Source organism: Hyalella azteca, unplaced genomic scaffold, assembly GCF_000764305.2.
Source record: "Hyalella azteca isolate HAZT.00-mixed unplaced genomic scaffold, Hazt_2.0.2 contig9281, whole genome shotgun sequence".
Lineage (NCBI taxonomy): Eukaryota > Metazoa > Arthropoda > Malacostraca > Amphipoda > Hyalellidae > Hyalella > Hyalella azteca.
The window spans coordinates 43,530-62,682 of NW_025939355.1; the positions used below are offsets into that span (position 1 = coordinate 43,530).

Below are 19,153 nucleotides of genomic sequence, written 5' to 3' on the forward strand. Positions count from 1 at the left end.
CAACCGCAGAAAAATCCTTCACTTTCGTCCTGGTACGAGTGGCGAAAAAAATTACACAAGCATTCAGTGCAATTTTTTAATATCTCGTCAGGCCAATCAACAACAAATGTATCAATTAGTCATACGAAGTGAAATGAAGAAGAGCTATCATAAATTATAACACTGTTTCCACGAAAATCTTAAAGGAAATGTTGAACATTCAAAAATTAGGATCCTTCTTCCTTGAATATTTAGTTGAAAATCCGAATTAAACTGAAACGAAGAGAATTCTTATATCGCTTCAATACGTAAACTATTTATTCTAGGAATGATTACTGCTTCAATAAAATCTTCAGGCTCACTCGTAACTGGAATTTCTTCACCAGGAAAACGTCTTCGTTGGATAAATGGCTGCTGGCTCCTTCGTTGCACGCCTTCACCTTCTCCGTCGTGCATAAGTTTAACCCTACCAACGCTCGTGTCGTCCTCAGATACAGTCTAGGTTAGTAATTTGTTCTTATTTCATACATCACTTCATTGGGATATTTCCGAGAGAATTAAAGTTTAACGCATAATCACATTACTTCATTGGGACATTTCCGAGAGAATAAAAGTTAACGAATAATTACAGTACTTCATTTAAATATTTCAAAGAGAATAAAAGTATAAAGCATACTTACATACTTACCGCTTCATTAGGATATTTCTGAGGGAATTAAAGTTTAGCGCATAATTGTCAATAGTAGGTTTGAATTGGGAGTTTGCACAAAGTGATCGTAGTTGTAGAACGATAAAAGAATTCATCGTTTAAACTCTCCTGTTACGGATATATTATTGAATCAATCTTTTAGTTTTTCCGGGCTTTTAAACCTACATCGTTAAGCAACGTTCAGGCAATGACGATATATCTGTAGGGCATTATCACCATTCTAAATTTGTATTTTAGCCGCACCCAGAGCTGGGCAGCGCTACTTTGAAATGTAGCGGCCGCTACCGCTACACCCACTAGATTTTAGCGAGCGCTACCGCTACAGTAAAATGTAGCACCGCTACATTAGCCGCTACAATGGCCAAAATTATTGGAAATCTCTAAATATTTATTGTTCTGCTATTGGGATTTACTCATAAACATGTAATGATAATAAAACATTTGCAAAAGATATCAATGCAACTTTATTGCAATTAACCTAACCGAACTAGTACGGGTTAGATACAGTAAATAAAATTTACAGTTACTTTTATGTTTTACCTTCCCTACATGGATGTCTACTTTAATCTACCAATCTCAAAAATTATCCACATACAGTGTACATATAAAAAATCAGTCTTTTATTTGCATATATATGTGGATTATTTTTTACATTGGTAGATTAAGGTAGACATTCATATAGGGAAGGTGAAACATAAAAATAACTGTGTAAAAATAACTGTAAGCAAACTTAAACATGAAAAAATACCTGTAAGTGGTAACTGGTAACACCTTAACAAGTAACAACTAACATGTTGACACTAGTAATAGGCTGAGGTTGACAACATTACACCGAAATCTTTCGTACAGTTTTATTCAGTAATTTATATTATGTATGTATCATGCTGGTTTTAAATAATATTTAATACTATTAAGTAAAATCTAAAGGCTTAATCTATAAATGTTGCGGTAGCGCTGTTGCGGCAAAACCTCGTATCGCTACTTGAATATGTAGCGGCGCTACCGCTACCGCTACATTGCTTTAAATGTAGCGCCGCTACCGCTACCGCTACATGTAGCGCGCTATGGCCCACCTCTGGCCGCACCATGAATTCATTACAACAAACGTATAACGGAACATTTCAAGGCCATTTCAGACGATGAAACTGCTACCATTGGCGAGTACTGAAAATCAATGTCCTTAGTTCACCATGCAAATTTAAGCTTAATAAAAAATTTTAAAAGCCTAAACCGCATTATTATATCGAACAAATATTCAATTATTCAAAAAAATCGTGCAAATTAATCCTCTACATGTAACGCTTACGTATGTATCAACTGAATTTGATGCATCATGTTGCGAATACGACTCTTAATGAACCCGACTAAATATTTTCACAGGCCATTTGGAACGCGCGTCCGACGCCGGTCGCTTCGTCTCCAAGTACGGGCAAGATTCCTTCGAGGACTACGAGCTGTGCGGCCACGAGAGCTCAGACATCGTGCAGCAGTTCACTGGGGATCAGTCGCAAGACGAGGACCTGTGGAGTCAACAGTCTGGAGGTGTCGACATCGAGCAGTCAGGTTTCAATGAAATTCAGGTAAAGCAACAGCCGTCGTCTATACAGCAAGTCAAACTTACTGTCCTGTAACTTAACCAACACTGTAGAAGCTGTTGTTCTTTATATTGTCTTTGTTGTTTTGGCCCTTGTTAAATATGAATTATTTTCCTCTACTATCTTGTATTCATTATTTTATATTTTTATTTAATTATAGTTTTTTTTAATTATTGACTCTTGCTTTTCCTGCAAAACGCGTACAATATGACGAGGGATTGCCTACTCGATAGGAAATTTGTGACCGCAGAAGCAAAGTACTTCTCATCACAAGTAGTTACATGAGCGACTGAGGAACAATCATCTGTCTCAGCAGAATGTGTCCTCATTTCTCGCCAGTCATAAGCTTTTTTCCGTATTCCAAGAACTTAAATAAATATTCCTCCTCAGACGTTCGGGTCATTCGGCCAGGAGGAGCAACAGCAGTCTAAAGCTCCGCAGAAGTTAACGATCCTCGACTCGACTGAAGTGGAACTGACCCGCCCGACTCAGCAGTTTGGGCGCGTGTCGGAGCCGCAACTCATGTCGTTCTTACGCAATCTTCGCAGGAACGCCGGTTGGAGTGAGTGCAATCAATTAATTGTGTAACCGTGAGATTTTATTTTCTGGTTTTGGGGAACATGCGCAGGTGATTAATTGAAAATGAGGAGGCGAGTGAATGCATGACCACAACTTGCCAGTTCCATTTTCCACGGCTAAAATATGTTTAGTTTCTAATTTGTATAAATGGATTGCAATAACAAATTAACGAAAACTTTATGACGGAAAGACAAAAACCGTTTATACGAAATAATTTATTCAATCAACCGTGTGCAGAAAATAAAAATTGCGTGAATTCCGCCATTGTTTCGTTCAAGAAAGGGCCAGTAGTAAACTTGAGGCGGATGACGTCATGCGTACGTCATCATGCGGCATCTATTAAGTAAATAGTAAAGATGAAATTAATATACCGAGGAGAGATAATATCACAATCGTTGGACTTTGAATTTGTCATTTGTTTCTTCGAGATCAATTAGCGACTTTAACAATCATTTAATCAATTTGTGATCAGTTATCAATCACTTTTTCAATTATACATCATTTGGATCAATTTAAAAAAATCATTTCATTTCATTTGCTCTATTGACAAAATAAGATTAGATCAGTTGGCCCTACATCTTTATTATACATCAGGCCGTGAAGCGGCTATTAGATCTTTAACCCAACACCATCCTTGACAATGAATCACGCTCTGTCATTGCCGGACTCACAGTGTACTGAATAAAGACTTGGTCTCTATGGTAAGTTAGGTCCAGCTGAGTGCTCGAAGAGAGGTCCATCATCCCGGGACGGTTGATGCAGGTTTGGATTAAGGAGTCATTAGACGTCGGTCCACAGGGCCAGGGAACATCACTTGGAGGAGGTATCCAACGTGAACATCACGAGCTCGCCACGAAAGCAGGCTCACGGTCTCCGTAGCAACAGTAGGATCCAGATCCGTCCTTACATCCAAAATTTCTGCCTTCCACTGGAGCCACAGCGCTGTTGTAGCTGTCGCACCCTGGCTTTTCCTTGCTCTGAATTTTATTAGTATCACGGACAATTGGGGCGAAAAATTCAAAAGTCAAAAAGGCGTTGGGTCAGATCTAATATATCATGGATATGGTTCTTTAGGATTATTCGATAATGTGGTAATTTTTTTTATCCCTATATACAACACCATTCGAATATTGCGATATTCGACACAAATTGCATATATATATTTGTTTGCAGTAATTTTTTCAATTGGGCTGTAACGGATCTCTCGATGTAAATATGATGCTTTGAAACAATAATGCATAGACACTAAGAAAAGGAGCGGCGAATTTTAACCGAATTTTTCTTCGAACCTAAAATTGTATATATCATTATTATTGGTGAAAATTTTTGAGATAAAATTCAATTAGAGAAAAAATGCGGACTGTTTGCATTAGCTGCTCATCATGGATCTTGCGAAGCTTATGATAATATAATATAATATAATATAATATAATATAATATAATATAATATAATATAATATAATATAATATAATGTAATATAATATAATATAATCGAAGTGTCGGCACTGAAGAAATAGGCCCATGGCCTGTTGCCGATTCTTGAACTTTTCGTGACTTGATTCACAAGGGATCCGGCCTTTGGAACCCGATCTTTCCATAGCTGACGATTGATTGAGATAGCTGCTGGACTTATTGCCTGGTCCGTAAGTTGCTAGGCATTCTAAGACTGAACATATGCTCCTTCATAGCTTCGTCTAGTCTGTTTTTGAAGGCGCTCATACTCGGGGAAAACTTATTGCTTCTGAAAAACGTATTGCTGAAATTTATTATTTCAACTAATGCTGAAACATCAGTCGCAGAGATGACGTTCGCATGATCTAAACTTTCTGATGGGATATTGTTCATCATACGGGCCAGGCTGTACAGTTTAATATTACTTTTACTTTTCGCTACATCAGTGAAATACTAGTATTTTCAGCAGTGTGCGCACTAGTATCTTCAGCATGAAGTACTACTAGTAAATATTAGTATATTAAGCACGTATTAATAATACGTATTAATAATACGTATTACGTATTAATAATATGTAATAATACAATACACGTATCTTAATATTGTTGTGTGACGTTTTTATAAAAATTCAATAAATCAACTGTAACTTTACCGCTCTGAAAAATTTATTAACCGTTTCAAATTGTTTGAAACTATATCATAGGAATTTTTTAATTTTTTTAACCATATATTATGACTTCTACCATGATAGCAGACGCTTATTTTTCTGCCATTGAGATGGATTAATATATTTGCTAAAGCTCTTAGAAATTCGCTAACCTTTGGGGTCCATATGAATATTTCAGATGAGGCGTGTCACGTATTTTCAGCACGGATTACAAGGATTTGCTTGATTAATTAATCCAATTAATTCCCCTTTACGGAATTAACAAGATAAATTTATTCTTTTGTTTAATGAACTCTATTCATAACGTGGGGTTTGATAATATATGCCTTTATTTACTTCAAATTGATCTCGATATAATGTATGTTCTTCTTATACAAGTATAAGTGTCATTATTGATATTAAATCGATCTCGATATGATATATGTTTTCCTATGGAAATGTAAGTGCCTTAATTTGTTTCAAACTGATTGCTATACGATATATGCTCATCCCATTCGCTTGAGTTTAAATACTTATTATTATCATACTTACTTATACAAAACATTTTGTTGGGATCAGAGTACCAAATAACTGGCCAAAGCATCCGCGGCGAGGTATGGCGCAACAATCAGCAGACCGCGAGCTTCGAGGCTGTCTTGGCCACCACAACTTGTTACGGACTGCAGGACCAAAAGTCTACCAAGATTGCGGCGGTCTTCGACGTTACTGGAGTGCCTTGCGCCAGGGTCAGACTATAATTTTTATTTTAAATAACTTCCATTATATGTTTTTGTTCTGGTCTTCAACATAGCTGTAGCATGTTATGAATTGCACTATGATCCCGATAGATATGATGCTATGAATCACATATCTATCTATGATGATAGATATGTGCACTATGAATTGCACATATCTATCTAAAGTGCAATATAGTAAACATTTTACTGCTAATAATTGCACTTAAAAATTCTTGTTTAGTTTATGTTTCGCCTGCTGAACTCACAATGCTACAGGTAGACATTCAGGGCAGCAGATAAAATGTACAGTTGTTATATTAAAAACTGGAAGCTTAAATGCAGCATACATAATACAATCACATACGTTGTAAATTGTATCAATTTCAATTAATCATATTAGGATTAAATAGTTCCCAATTCCTTGCGGCTTACTACGTTCATTATTGCCAGCCAGAAACATGGCTTACCTGAAAAAACTAATTCGAGAAATTGGCACTTGTCTACACTTCTCCCTATACATTTTGCTTGGAAATTATATCGCAAAAATGTCTATTGTATTAAAAAACATGTGAGTTCATTTTTCACAGTGTTATTTTCCTGAATGCCTTCAGGGTTCTTTTTCTGAATTTTACCTATGCGCATTCTTTTAGAATACATTATCAGAGTTCATGTCAATAATATTTTTTCCCGTAGTCTTGTTTCGAGGGGGAATTGACGCTTCCCAAGCTGAACGACCTCGACACAATTGACGTCATTTTCGCAAAGAACCTCACCAAGTCCGAGCAGTTCAGCATGTATCAAGGGGACCGCTGCGAGACGCTTTTCTCATCAGCCTCGGTGAGTATTAGCCTGAGTGTCGTGAAAACTTGTTTGTTTCACGGCGAACTTATTGCAAATTCTCATCCACTAATTTGAAACACAAGGAATTCGTTATTGACGTAATAGAATGTTTCAGTAACTATCGATTATATAAGCAACCTGAATAAAAATCTACATGCAAACTTCTGATTGCATTACGTACAATTAACAAACCAACAAATGAGAGCAATTTCAATCTCTGAATAATAACTTGTAGAAGGTGTTTAATGCAAAAATTTTCTAATAACCCTGACCTACATCTCATTTTTGAAATACAGAACAAACTAATGACTTTACTTTCTTCTCATGAGGTTTTCATACATTAAGTTTTTTAAAAATGTGACGTTTTGTACGTGTACGCTTTTTGCCGTGAAAATTTTAGATGAAGAAATATTTTAGATGAATACATTAAGGGTCATATCTGTTATAAGAGTGTCATATCTGCTTCTGTATACGAGCAAGATGTGATGTCGCAATAGCTTTTGTTTTTTTGTACAAGTTGGTAATTAAGCTTGTTTTGGACCCTTTGACAGCTAAAAATTTTGAAAAGACGTTCTTTTTTGATCGTGTTATAGTGTCTGTCAGATTTCAAACATGAACTGATGCCGTAGTAGTTTTAATTTCTCTATATGGAGCACACTTCATTTAACCATAATTATCGTCGACGATTTTAACTTTACCTCAATCAATAGAGTGCAAAATTGCTCATCCAAAATCACTCGCTGGTCCCTAGTTCCATAATGAATTACTGGTCTATATAAAAACTTCTAAACACCGCCTCCATGTACAGCAAAAGTATTCACTTACTGAAGCGGGTAAGGCCAGCCTGAAACAGAAATTGCAGGAAAAGAGCAAATGTCACTGGAGCAAGAAAACCGACGCTGTACAAGAGTTCCACAAAATAGCGGAGTACAACGAAGTCACAACCACCCTCAATGTGAATGACGTAAGTGGTTTGTCTCGTGAAGCGGATTTTTTTTTAAGACCTTTCATTTTTGATGTTTCTTCAACAGATTCTTCCAGAAAACTTAGAGTACATACGCCTAAAAATTTCCTAAATACAATTTATCTTCACTTGATATTAAATCATGAATATTTCGTTTGAAGGTCGAACTGTAATATGTAAAAATATTTTTCCTCGCAATATTCCGATTTCTTATCGACCTAATTTTCAATCATAGGTCAAAAAACTGCCTTGTCGAAACAGCTTCCTCGGGTTCACTTACAAGACTCTCTTCAATGAAATCTTTTTGAAAAGAATTATGCACGAGCCTACTATTGACGATTGTTTTGCTGAGGACAGCGTGAAGAAAATACAGTCTTCCGGCAACCGGTATTTCTAATTTTAAAATTTCTTTCTGCAGATATTTAGTGTAAATAATTTCTCGTTTCCAAACTATGGTCCTAGTTTTTGCTCATACGATAAGCTAAACATAAATTTTCGATAATTCAAGGTTTATTATTTCGATAATTTCTAGGTTTAATAAATCAATTTTCGATAATAATTAAAGTAACTTCATTACTAACTACACGACAACTTTTTTGCTGCACAGTGATGAACAGAACAGGTGGTTCGTGACTCGTAACGGTCAGAAAGTTTTGGATGGAGTCCAACTCCCTGAAGTCGCCCAGAACTTTGCAAAAATTGGCATCATGTCGGATTACATTCCCGGAGACTACTGCGTCATCCAGCCTAATTCAGTGAGTCAGCTTTTTCTGAGGGATAACATAACGTGATAATAGTATTTAAGATACAACTTTTTTACGAAAAACACCGGAATTGCAGCAGTACACTGTACATCGAAGAAACAAAATGACGATATAAAAAGAAATTTGCAAATCATCAACCTTGTCACACTGAGAAAAATTTGTGGGTCTGGATGACACACTTAGTAGAGACAACGGTGTTCAAATAGCGATGCATTTTTTGACTCACTTGCCCCATTTGTGGGTCACACTGACCTATTACTGGTCTCTTAAATTTCAGGTATGACTCACTCGTGGCGTTAAATCGCTCTCATGCCACAAGTGAGTCATACCTGAAGTTTAAAGGGCCTGTAATAGGTCAGATGACCCACAAATGGAGCAAGTGAGTCAAAAAAATGCATCGCTATTTGAACGCCGTTGGATCATCCAGACCCACCAAAATCTCTCAGTGCAGTGATGGTGTTTATGATGGTATTTACGAACAATGCATGACTATGCTTATTGAAGGCTTGGAGACAAGACTATCGCTGACTTTATCAATTCATCATTTTATTTACAGAATAATAAATCAATATTGCACTATAGAATTATTTAAGGTGATAATATCAACAATTACACAAGCCATGCAATATCCACTTGATGTAAGCGACTACTTTAATCCTGATCCTCAACTATTTCTATCTCCATCCCTATTGACTCATCTAACCACGTTCAGTGGAGTGAATCTTAATCTTTAACAGAAGCTTTCGACTGTGCCTCTTATATCTCAAATTCAAGTCAATCAATGTAATCCCTAAGCGCAAGTCCGCCACCCTAATCAGAACGATCTCCGTTAGCAGCTTATCTGTTTTTAGGAATTCAGCGTGTGTTTTTTATTTTATCCTTCACAGTTTATTTATTTGTTTCTCCTTGTAAAAATTTTTATTTTCACAATTTCATCAATTATGTCTTGTAATTTCATTGAAATTCATGAGACTCAATGGAAATGCATGAAAGAATCTGAGCGAACTTCGGTTATAATATCCACAAATGAATAGTTAAATGCTTCGTATCAATTATATATGAAAACCAAAGAGATTATTGTGTATTAAAACCAAGCAGCATTAACATCAGCGATGTTGTCAATCATTCAAAATTAAAGACAAATTATTTTATCGTATCACTAAGTTTTAATTCAGCGAATAATGATCGAGAGGAGGTTCAAAGTACATTGAAATTATTAACAACCTCAAAGCTCAATATTTTAGAAATGGGAGTGCCTACTAATAAAATAGTACCTATCAAAAGATCGTCGCCGAATAATCTTCGACTTGCAGATCACGACGTACGACGGCCTCCACGTGAACACATCCCTCTTGCATTGAAATTATTGAAAACTTCAAAGCTCAATATTTTTGAAATGGGAGTACCTACTAATAAAATAGTGCCTAGCAAAAGGTCGTCGCCGAATAATCTTTGACGTGCAGATCACGACGTACGACGGCCTCCACGTGAACACGTCACTCTTGGACCGCTGCGCGTCACTCGCCACGACGCTGTGCGAGCACGGCAACGATGATGACTTCGGCATCGCCGTGCAGCGCTCAGCACGCAACGGAGTCCTGGTCATCATAGGAGGTGAACGTCAGGACTTTTCTCTCACCATCAACGACGGGGAGATTATGGTGAGAGCTTCACAAATTGCTTCTAATTTGGAAGGATGTAGGTAGTTTAAATGCACATGAATTTATGAGCTAAGAAGAACTTTGGTTCAAAGTAAATATATAATATCGGAATAAGCATCCACGCTTCAATAGCGGCTTCTAAGATTTGCTCTCGTCGGTTTCCACGGATGTAAACTTCACCCATCCACTGAAAATACGATAAATTTTGTATTAATTTCCTTATTTCTTTTGCTTGATCAAGTAATGGTCTATGCCGCACAAAAGCATACAAAATTATTCCCTTTTCCTCGCACAGATAAACAACCAAAGATGGGATGGGCGAGAGTACTTTAGGGAGCTCAAGGGGCAGGGCCGGAGCAACGTGATCGGGTTCTTGTACAGACGCCGCGGCTTCTACAAAGTGGAGCTGCACGGCCTTGTTGATGTCATTGTCAAGGAATCCAGCGTCTACATTAAGGTGAAATTTGATCTTGTAGTTTATTAAATGACCGTAGCGTCAATGGCCTTACATTATTCAATATATGGATTTTTACTGGAAGTATTAAAATCTTAATCGAGAAGTGTAAAATTTAGGCCCCTTTCTGGTCAGCATCCTTCTGTTGGAAATCGATTTTCGATTGCATCCGTTCAGAATATTTTTTTTTCATCTGGTAAGTGCATAAATGAGGGAGCGCCTGAAGTCAACCTTCCACCAGTATTACATTGCTTAAGAGTTTGAAAGAATAGCAGATCATTTGTTGAACTTTTTGTAGTGAAGATCTCGCGTTTTAACAACATTCCAGTGCATCCAATGTGGATTGCCCCCTGCTTGGGAGTTAGTATCCAATGAATGTACTGTGATCTTATTCAATGAATTTACCTATTAGTTACCTTCAGCAAGCTTCTTTGGCAGTGGTTGAGATTCAACTACCAATTACTTATTATATTTTACAGGCGTGGGATGACTTCATAAAAAGATTAGTTTTATCATGTATTTGCTCCCTGCATTTTCATATTATCACATCCACTAGCCTACAAAATTTGTTACAAACTGAATCTGTTCATCCTGATAGCACTTCAATCAAATGCAAATATCCTGGTTATTTATGTTAATTTTGCAGCTTTTCCTATTACGTCATTTCTTCACTAGCGAGTCGACCAATTACAAACTGTCACTCATTTTAAATACGATTTTTCAAGAATATATACTGCTCATCCGTTACTGCCTAAATAACTTTCTAATCATAGAACATACTTTGCTCAGGCCGCTGACCGCTTCCGAGGCTACTTGTGTGGCCTGTGCGGGGACCTCAACATGGAGCCTTCGAATGACATGAAGACGCCTGAAGGCTGCCTTCTTACCAACCCTGACCTCTTCGTTTCCTCGTGGAAACCTTCATCTGGCTTCCAGTGTTCCTCTGAACGTCACGTTGATCCTGCGACATGCATCAAAGAAGGACCTCTCCCACTCGACTACTATGCGCAGTATCAGCTGTAATAATTACAGAGTTCGATCCATTAGCTATCAAGGCCCATGTATATCCCAACACCAACCTCTCTATTTGACCTTTTTCTTGGCAATTCCTATATAATGGCAATAATTTTTGTATCAAGGTTATCTTTTGTATCTAATACAGGCAAGATCCTTTGCATTGCTCCGCAGCATCAACATAATCCTTGAAAGTTTATCCACAGTCAATATATACCGTATTTTCCAAAATCATAAAATTCAACCTATATAGAGGTTAATGCGGTCAGTGAAGAAAGCAACTGCGCAAATTTGCTCTAAAAACTAATGTGTTTATTAAATTTTCATTGAAACACACATTGCGATTAGTTTTTGCGATTCAATCCATCTGAAACAGCGAATTATTGGTGTCGCTCGTGTTAATTATATGATTGGGGTTTTTAATGGTCCATTTCTCTCTGTTAACGGTTTCATTTCTTAACCAGAATATATCCATCGTCACTTTTACCTCCGCTCTCTCCGGCTTCAAGTTAAATGCGAATATTAAATACTTGTACGGGATTTTTTAAGTAAAACATCATGTTTTTCTCTGCACACAAATACATGTGTTTCTATGAAGAAAATTTCTAAGTTGTTAATACCATATTTTCAGTTCATAAATTTGCGCACATTATATACGCTATATAATGTTTGTTTGCAGTTAGACAATGTTGTTATATTGTTGTCCTATCACACTTGTTCCATCTAATATTAATATTGCCAAACAAGTTGATTACTCATTTCCAAACCCAAACATGGAATTGTGGAAACATCTTTTCCTCGAACACGAAGTACTGATTTATGCTATCAAAATGTTTCTGTCATCAAAAAGATTGAAAAACTTGCAATCATGCGTTAGTCTTGGATAAAAAGTAACTGCAGACATGTTTTGCAGTAAGGCTTGCATACTATAAAACAGGTAAAATCTATGTATGATCTTACGTACTTTCTTTATACCTAGAAGAGCTAGACTTTGATTTTAAAGTCGCCGTAGGGACAGTCTGAGTTCAGGAGATGAGATTCATGACGAAAGTTCAGGCGGTACAACATTCATGAAATACGTAGGCATTCCTTAAGATTAATTTAATGAAAGAGTTCAAGGAAAGCAGCCGGTGAACGTTTAGATGAAAATGTCGTATTAGTAAAAGTATTTTCTTGCTGCAAATCGATTGCGAAACATTGCTCAGCGTATTAGAGATTTGTTTGAGTCAGGTCAATATGTCAGGTGCTTGTTTGATTAGGTGTCAGAATTGCGTCAGTCACTCTTTTTGATGTGATATTTCTGACTTTTTTTAAAGACGTTGGCTCTGTTTCTCTGAAAGTCCCTTCCTATTTAATATGAAATCATGAAAAAAAAAACAAATTGTGTAACAAAATTAGATAATTCATGCTATGGTTATCTAATTATAACAAAGTAAATAGAAAATAACAGTTTTCATGCTCATGTTGTGTATATGACTGATTTAATAAGTAATGTCGGCCACTTACAGTACCATGCTCCGATAAGATTCCAAACACTTCACGTCAAGCACTGTTGCTACGAGTAATTCTTCTGATATTACCGCGGCCATCGAGGGCGATCTTTTGCTCGTTTTATCGGACATATCTATTTAGCAAGTGATACATTGCATAGGGGCAATGACATGATATGTCTGAATGAGTGATACAGCCTTCAAGCTTGTCGCCATTAGTATCCAAGAAGCTGCAAAGACGTGTGTTGTTTTGTTGTCCAAGACGAAGGTTATGAGATGAAGTGCCTGGTGGTGATAGTCCTCTTCAGCAGCGTGTGGGCTTGGCCTAGCGACTTTAGTGAATATGACGGTAAACTATGTCGATTTGATTCCCAAGAGAGCAACTGCGTTAGAATTAACTGACTGCTAGTGATGGGTAAACAATTTAATTTGTTGCAGAAACATCCCAAATCGATGACATTTCAATAACGGTGAATTTTCTTTTCCTCCTCCTAACTAAAACGTTCATTATTGTGAAATATATTCAAGCAATCGGATACGTTCTAAATAAAATCATAGAAACTTGCTGTCTCTTCTCTAAGTAAAAATGTCATAATGTTCTCTTCACCTGATAGAATTACTTGAAAAGGTTAAACCAGTGGTTCCCAAACTTTTTCAGGCTGGCGCCCCCTTTGGCTCCCTGAGAATTTCAAGCGCCCCCCACAGACAAATATAATCTCATGCGCCTCTTTCTATAAAATTTAGTACGCTACAATTTTAAAAGATATAGGTTAAACACGAAGGTGTATTTCACAAATAGAGCCCATTTTAGCGAACCAATATGTTTTTCAGCTGTTTTAACTGTTTCAGCACTAGAAACCTAGGACGTCTCGGGCCAATTTACGGCCCGGACTCGTGGCCAGTCTCACGACCAATTTCCAAATTCAATTATCAAGTAATATCAACGAAACTAATGAACGCAGCTCAATAAAACTTGGAACATGTAATCATCAGAACTTAACGGTGATGTTTAGCTTACGAAAATTTTTAAAATATCACCTTCATTCGTGAGTTATATTGCGATACAGGCCGAAATTCGCAGAGGACTGTAAATTCAAAATTTCGTTCGAATCTGTTCAGTAGTTTGGAAGAAATTCCTTGATCAATGTGAATTTTGCCCCGTATTGACATATAACTATGGCAAAAACAATTGAATGCAAAATTCAAAAAAATTTCGCGAGCTTTAAATTACTGTAAGGTCCTAATGAATACGTGTACCAAGTTTCATCGAGTTAAGTTCATTAGTTTGAGAGATATTCCTTGTTCATTGACTTTGGAAATTGGCCGTGCGATCGGCCGCGAGTCCGGCCGTTAATTGGTCGGTAACGTAAACCCAGGAGAAGTTTAAAAAATATAACTCGGTACTCACTTCAGTGAGTGACAGAGAGCGCATTTACTCGTCGACGAAAACGTGAAGTCACGGACGGACAGACCGACGGACGGACATCGCGAGCACAATACTGCATTTTTTCCATAAATGAGAAAATGCGCTAAAAACAGACCTGGGTGAAAAAACCATCACTGGGAGTCATGTGCTGCACGTGTTGTGTAGAAATCGTCAAACAAACGTTCGAACTTCTGGCTTCGACTTCGGACTGCCGCCCCTCCATCGCCCCCCTATCGCCCCCCTATCACCCTCTTCTTCTTTACCGCCCCCAAAATCTTTCCACCGCCCCTAGGGGGGCGATATCGCCCACTTTGGGAACCACTGGGTTAAACCGTTAAATAATTTGAGCTTTAGGCCTTACCCAGTAGCTTTTTATATGCTTTTTAGACATTGATCTTGTACTTGGAAAGAGTTCTTGTAGCTCCAAATCCTACTGAGCTTACAACTTTACTACTGTATAGGCAATATTAAAAAATTTATTTTAACGTAGTTTATTTATTGGTTTGGATCCTTAATCTCGAGATCGTTTCTTATATTATTTTCATCCTGACAGTCCATAATTAACGTGAGGTTGTTGATATCTATTGTCAGGTCCAAGCTTTGCCCAGAGGCAACAAGACATCAATCGTCTTCTGTACAAAGTTGATGACATCCTCCAGTTTGCTGAGCTGAAAGAAGTGGCGGATAATTTCGATCCAGAAGCCGATCTTTCATCTTACAGCGATGGCGGAGAAGCTGTTAAGCATCTCCTCACAGAACTAAGGGATCATCGCTTACTTAAGAAACACCACTGGTTCTCCCTGTTCAACAAACGTCAGAGGGAGGAAGCCCTCATTCTCTTCGACGTTTTTATGCATTGCAAAACATGGCAAGCAACCATTAACAACGCAGCCTTTTTCCGTGAAAGAATGAACGAAGGAGAGTTTGTATATGCAATCTACGCCGCACTCGTTCATACTGACCTTGGACGAGGTATCGTTCTGCCGCCTTTGTATGAAGTAACTCCTCACCTATTCGCTAATTCTGAAGTTATTCATAAAGCTTACACAGCCCAAATGACTCGGACGCCTGGAAAGTTTCAAATGGAGTTCACAGGGAGCAAGAAAAATCCCGAACAAAGAGTGGCTTACTTTGGAGAAGACATTGGACTCAATACTCATCATGTGACATGGCATTTGGACTTCCCATTCTGGTGGGATGATATTTATGGTTATCACCTTGACCGGAAAGGAGAACTATTCTTCTGGGCTCATCATCAGTTAACTGTTCGCTTTGATATTGAACGTTTATCAAACCATCTGAACTTTGTCGACGAGTTGTACTGGGACAAGCCTATCAGAGAGGGGTTCGCTCCTCACACAGCTTACAGGTATGGAGGCGAATTTCCCGCTCGACCCGATAATGTTGAATTCACAGACGTAACTGGTCTTGTCCGAGTTCGAGATATGATCATCTATGAGAGCCGTATTCGTGATGCTATAGCTCTCGGATATATTACGGCAGCGGATGGCAGTCATATAAATATCAGAGATGAACACGGTATTGACCATTTGGGCAATATCATCGAATCTTCAGCGTACAGCCCAAATTTGGAATACTACGGAGCCCTTCATAACGAAGCTCACATTTTGCTAGGTCGGCAAGGGGACCCGAAAGGGAAATTTAAACTCCAACCGGGCGTTATGGAACATTTCGAAACGGCTACTCGTGATCCTGCATTTTTTCGCTTACACAAACACATCGACAATATCTTCAAGGAGCACAAAGACACCCTCCCTCCCTACACCAAAGAACAGTTGGAGTTCACTGGAGTGGTTTTGGACGAAATAGTTGTGAATGGACCTTTGGAGACATACTTCGAAGATTTTGAATTCAGTCTTATAAATGCCGTAGACCACAACCCTGAATTCGGCGAGGTGGATGTAAGCGCCGTAGTTAAAAGACTCAATCATAAACCATTTAATCTTAACATCGAAATAACCAACGAGAATGTCGATAACAAGCATGCTGTGGTCCGTGTGTATCTGTGCCCCACAACTGACGCTAATGGTGTGGAGCTAAGCCTCGAGAAAGCTCGCTGGAATTGCATCGAACTTGATAAGTTCTGGACTAAGCGTGAGTAAAATATATTTAACATGTCAAGAACAAAATTCATTTAAAATCCATGGCAAACTAACTTTTTAACAAAGATATCTAAATGTACAGTTATTTTCAGTTATTTCCTTCCGGAAGTCCTTAATACAAAACAGTTACGATTATTCAAACGCAAATCCATCATTTTATATCGTGACTACCTAACTTCAATTTGCTCTCATTGTATTGCTATAATTTTTCTAAGGCTCAATATTTTTCATATACTTTGGATCATTTTCTTTCAGTCATTCCCGGTTCGAATTCCATCAGCCGGGCCTCATCGGAAGCTTCGACGACAGTTCCTGATACCCCAAGCTTCAAGTCGCTCATCGCAGCAGTCGACGAGGCAGTCGACGCGGGAACTGAAGTTCATCTCGAGGAGTTCGACAGAGGATGCGGCATTCCCAATAGGCTGCTTCTTCCGAAAGGACGCGAAGAAGGCTTGGGTATGATCTTGATCGTTGGCGTGACAGATGCAGAAGAGGATGCTCTACATGAGGTCCTCGAAGACGCTGAAGCTCACAGCCATGCCCAGTGTGGCGTTCACGGTGAAAAATACCCGGATCATTTGCCCATGGGCTTTCCTCTAGACCGCCGAATTGATGATCCGCGAATATTTATGTCATGCACGAACTACAAGAAAACTCATGTTACTGTGACCCATATAGGAAATTTTTAAATATTTTAATTACCCAACTTAATACAGGTTATGGATGACAATTTAGTGATCAGATTTCCAAAAATTGATATTTACACTGAATGCGCAGAAGCTTGCGCTTTTTGACGGCATATCACGAAGTTATAAGTTAGATATAATGGCAATAAATTATATAAGTTAAATTGAAAGAAATAACTTGAGGTCCAATCTCTAAGCAGACACAAATACACAGGCTCCGGTACTCGATCATTCGGCTAGATAGTGATCATTTGTGGGGATGAACTTAGATAGGCAGACTGGAATAAATTAAACTAGCCGGGGAAAATCGTTTCTCAATGAAACGATGTTAAGTCCGTCATTTAGACTTTGTCTAATGAGAAATTTATGTTCTTCGGTAACGTTGAACTCAAGTCGTTACATGTAAGGGCTCACTCATTGTTTGTTATAGATTCGAGCATTTAGAAATGGGATGCTCAATTCTCAGGTGAAAGAATTACTTTTTTATGTTAATTTTCCTTTACATTTCTGTACGCATACTCAGTGCGAAAGTTGATGGTTTGTGTTGTAAGTCAAACTCGCAGCGACTCATTAAGAGCTTTAATCCACAAGAACGCAATATTCTGAAACAAGATAACACTTCTATAGAAAATACAAAGAACGAAATAACTGGATATATTCATACATGAAATGTTACACGTAAAGCGGTAAATTGCTGGATACTTACAGAGAATGAGAATAGCTGTGAACATTGCAAGAGTCGAGCCAGTTCTGCTGATAGTCAATACTTTTCTATCAAAGTAACTTACTGGCATCTACTACGGTACGGAATAATATGTACATATGAAAACTACCCTAGAAACTTCACGACAGTTCGTTCCGAGAAGATTACCTGAAAGAATTTCAAGAAAGGTTGTCATGGAAGATCATCGCTCTAGCCTAAGTAATTTATTCACTATATTGTGCCTATTTTCTCCGGTCCCAATATTCCATCAATAGCTCCAATGTCTCAATGGTCGCAGGTGTGGAAAACCTTATCTTTCTCCAGGGATATGGAACGGTAAATAAAACTCATATATCAGCCGCAGAAAACGAAGTGTATATTACGGTTTCTTTCATTACAAAACAATTGATATTAAACGCTTTAATTTATTTAATGTATTCAGAAATTGCATAACTTACACGGATATTTCTTCATCTCATTTTTTCTCCGTACATTTTGAAATTTATTCAGTTTCCGGTGTCATCATATATTTTTTCAGGATTTAGTTAAGCACCCAATTTTTCCCGAAAAACTCGATGTCGACTCCTCATTCAAGAGGGAAAGTTGGTCTCAAATTGTCAGTTTTACTTCAATATTACTCAATATCACTTTTAATTAATATTTTTCATTGATGTTAATAGAATATAAATCAATAATGTTATTAATATTCCAGAATATCATTGTTATTGCACATTTAGGGACCCTAATTAAAGTTCTCAATAAAATCTCTTACCTCTATTCATAATAATATCAGGATTTATTGAGAGTTGCGTAAGGCATTATTCATTTGGTTCAGTTGTTAAGTTCATCTTAGCATCCGGGTCGATGTGTTGACATGATCACATTAACAGTTTGGGGGCCGTGATCACATTGACATGTTAGAGGCCGTAATCACGTTGACAGGTTAGAGGCCGTAATCACGTTGACATGTTAGAGGCCGTAATCACGTTGACATGTTAGAGGCCGTAATCAAATTGACAGGTTAGAGGCCGTAATCACGTTGACAGGTTAGAGGCCGTAATCACGTTGACAGGTTAGAGGCCGTAATCACGTTGACAGGTTAGAGGCCGTAATCACGTTGACTGGCTATAATTATGGACGTTGAGGCCACGCCAGCGCGCAGGTTCCACGGTCCAGGCTCCAGGAAAGCAAATCTCGAGCGCCAGCGCCACGCTCGCCAGCAGCAAACCTGCGGCCAACGCGCCAAACACGCCCTTGTGGACCAGAAAATTAATTATATTGATAATTTTCTTATTCGTTTTTAGCTCATTTTCTCATTTATGGAAAAAAT

The 19,153-nt window shown here is 38.0% G+C and overlaps 2 protein-coding genes across 5 annotated transcripts in view; both read left to right on the forward strand.

Annotated features, from left to right (window-relative positions):
- The window catches only part of LOC108680397 (hemolymph clottable protein), a 35,582-nt gene extending 23,441 nt beyond the window's left edge, over positions 1-12,141 (forward strand). For 2 of the 3 annotated variants that reach the window (XM_018169209.2, XM_018169217.2), the window contains exons 24-34: positions 366-481; positions 2,069-2,268; positions 2,674-2,845; positions 5,541-5,707; positions 6,392-6,535; positions 7,347-7,502; positions 7,738-7,889; positions 8,110-8,257; positions 9,730-9,927; positions 10,223-10,384; positions 11,171-12,141. In XM_018169209.2, the coding sequence (XP_018024698.1) occupies positions 366-481; positions 2,069-2,268; positions 2,674-2,845; positions 5,541-5,707; positions 6,392-6,535; positions 7,347-7,502; positions 7,738-7,889; positions 8,110-8,257; positions 9,730-9,927; positions 10,223-10,384; positions 11,171-11,404 (1,849 nt within the window). In that variant the 3' untranslated portion in view covers positions 11,405-12,141. Of the gene's footprint in view, positions 1-365; positions 482-2,068; positions 2,269-2,673; positions 2,846-5,540; positions 5,708-6,391; positions 6,536-7,346; positions 7,503-7,737; positions 7,890-8,109; positions 8,258-9,579; positions 9,643-9,729; positions 9,928-10,222; positions 10,385-11,170 lie in introns of those variants that run through there. The other variant, XM_018169224.2, reaches the window with a different exon arrangement.
- A 66-nt stretch (positions 12,142-12,207) lies between these two features.
- Positions 12,208-18,465, forward strand: LOC108680421 (hemocyanin). 2 transcript variants are annotated; one of them, XM_018169237.2, is made up of 3 exons: positions 12,208-13,234; positions 14,903-16,426; positions 16,690-18,465. In XM_018169237.2, exons 1-3 carry the CDS (start codon positions 13,162-13,164, stop codon positions 17,121-17,123), a joined length of 2,031 nt encoding a protein of 676 aa, XP_018024726.1. In that variant the 5' UTR covers positions 12,208-13,161; the 3' UTR covers positions 17,124-18,465. The 2 variants fall into 2 exon arrangements, with proteins under 2 accessions (XP_018024726.1, XP_047737924.1); XM_047881968.1 differs by having other exon boundaries at positions 16,715-16,959.
- The last annotated feature ends 688 nt before the right edge of the window (positions 18,466-19,153 follow it).

Excerpts from the sequence above, each read along its gene's own strand:
- LOC108680421 (XM_018169237.2), top strand. The coding sequence starts at position 13,162 with ATGAAGTGCCTGGTGGTGATAGTCCTCTTCAGCAGCGTGTGGGCTTGG. Across the intron at positions 13,235-14,902 it reads CGACTTTAGTGAATATGACG|GTCCAAGCTTTGCCCAGAGG; the intron begins GTAAACTATGTC and ends ATCTATTGTCAG. Across the intron at positions 16,427-16,689 it reads TGATAAGTTCTGGACTAAGC|TCATTCCCGGTTCGAATTCC; the intron begins GTGAGTAAAATA and ends ATTTTCTTTCAG.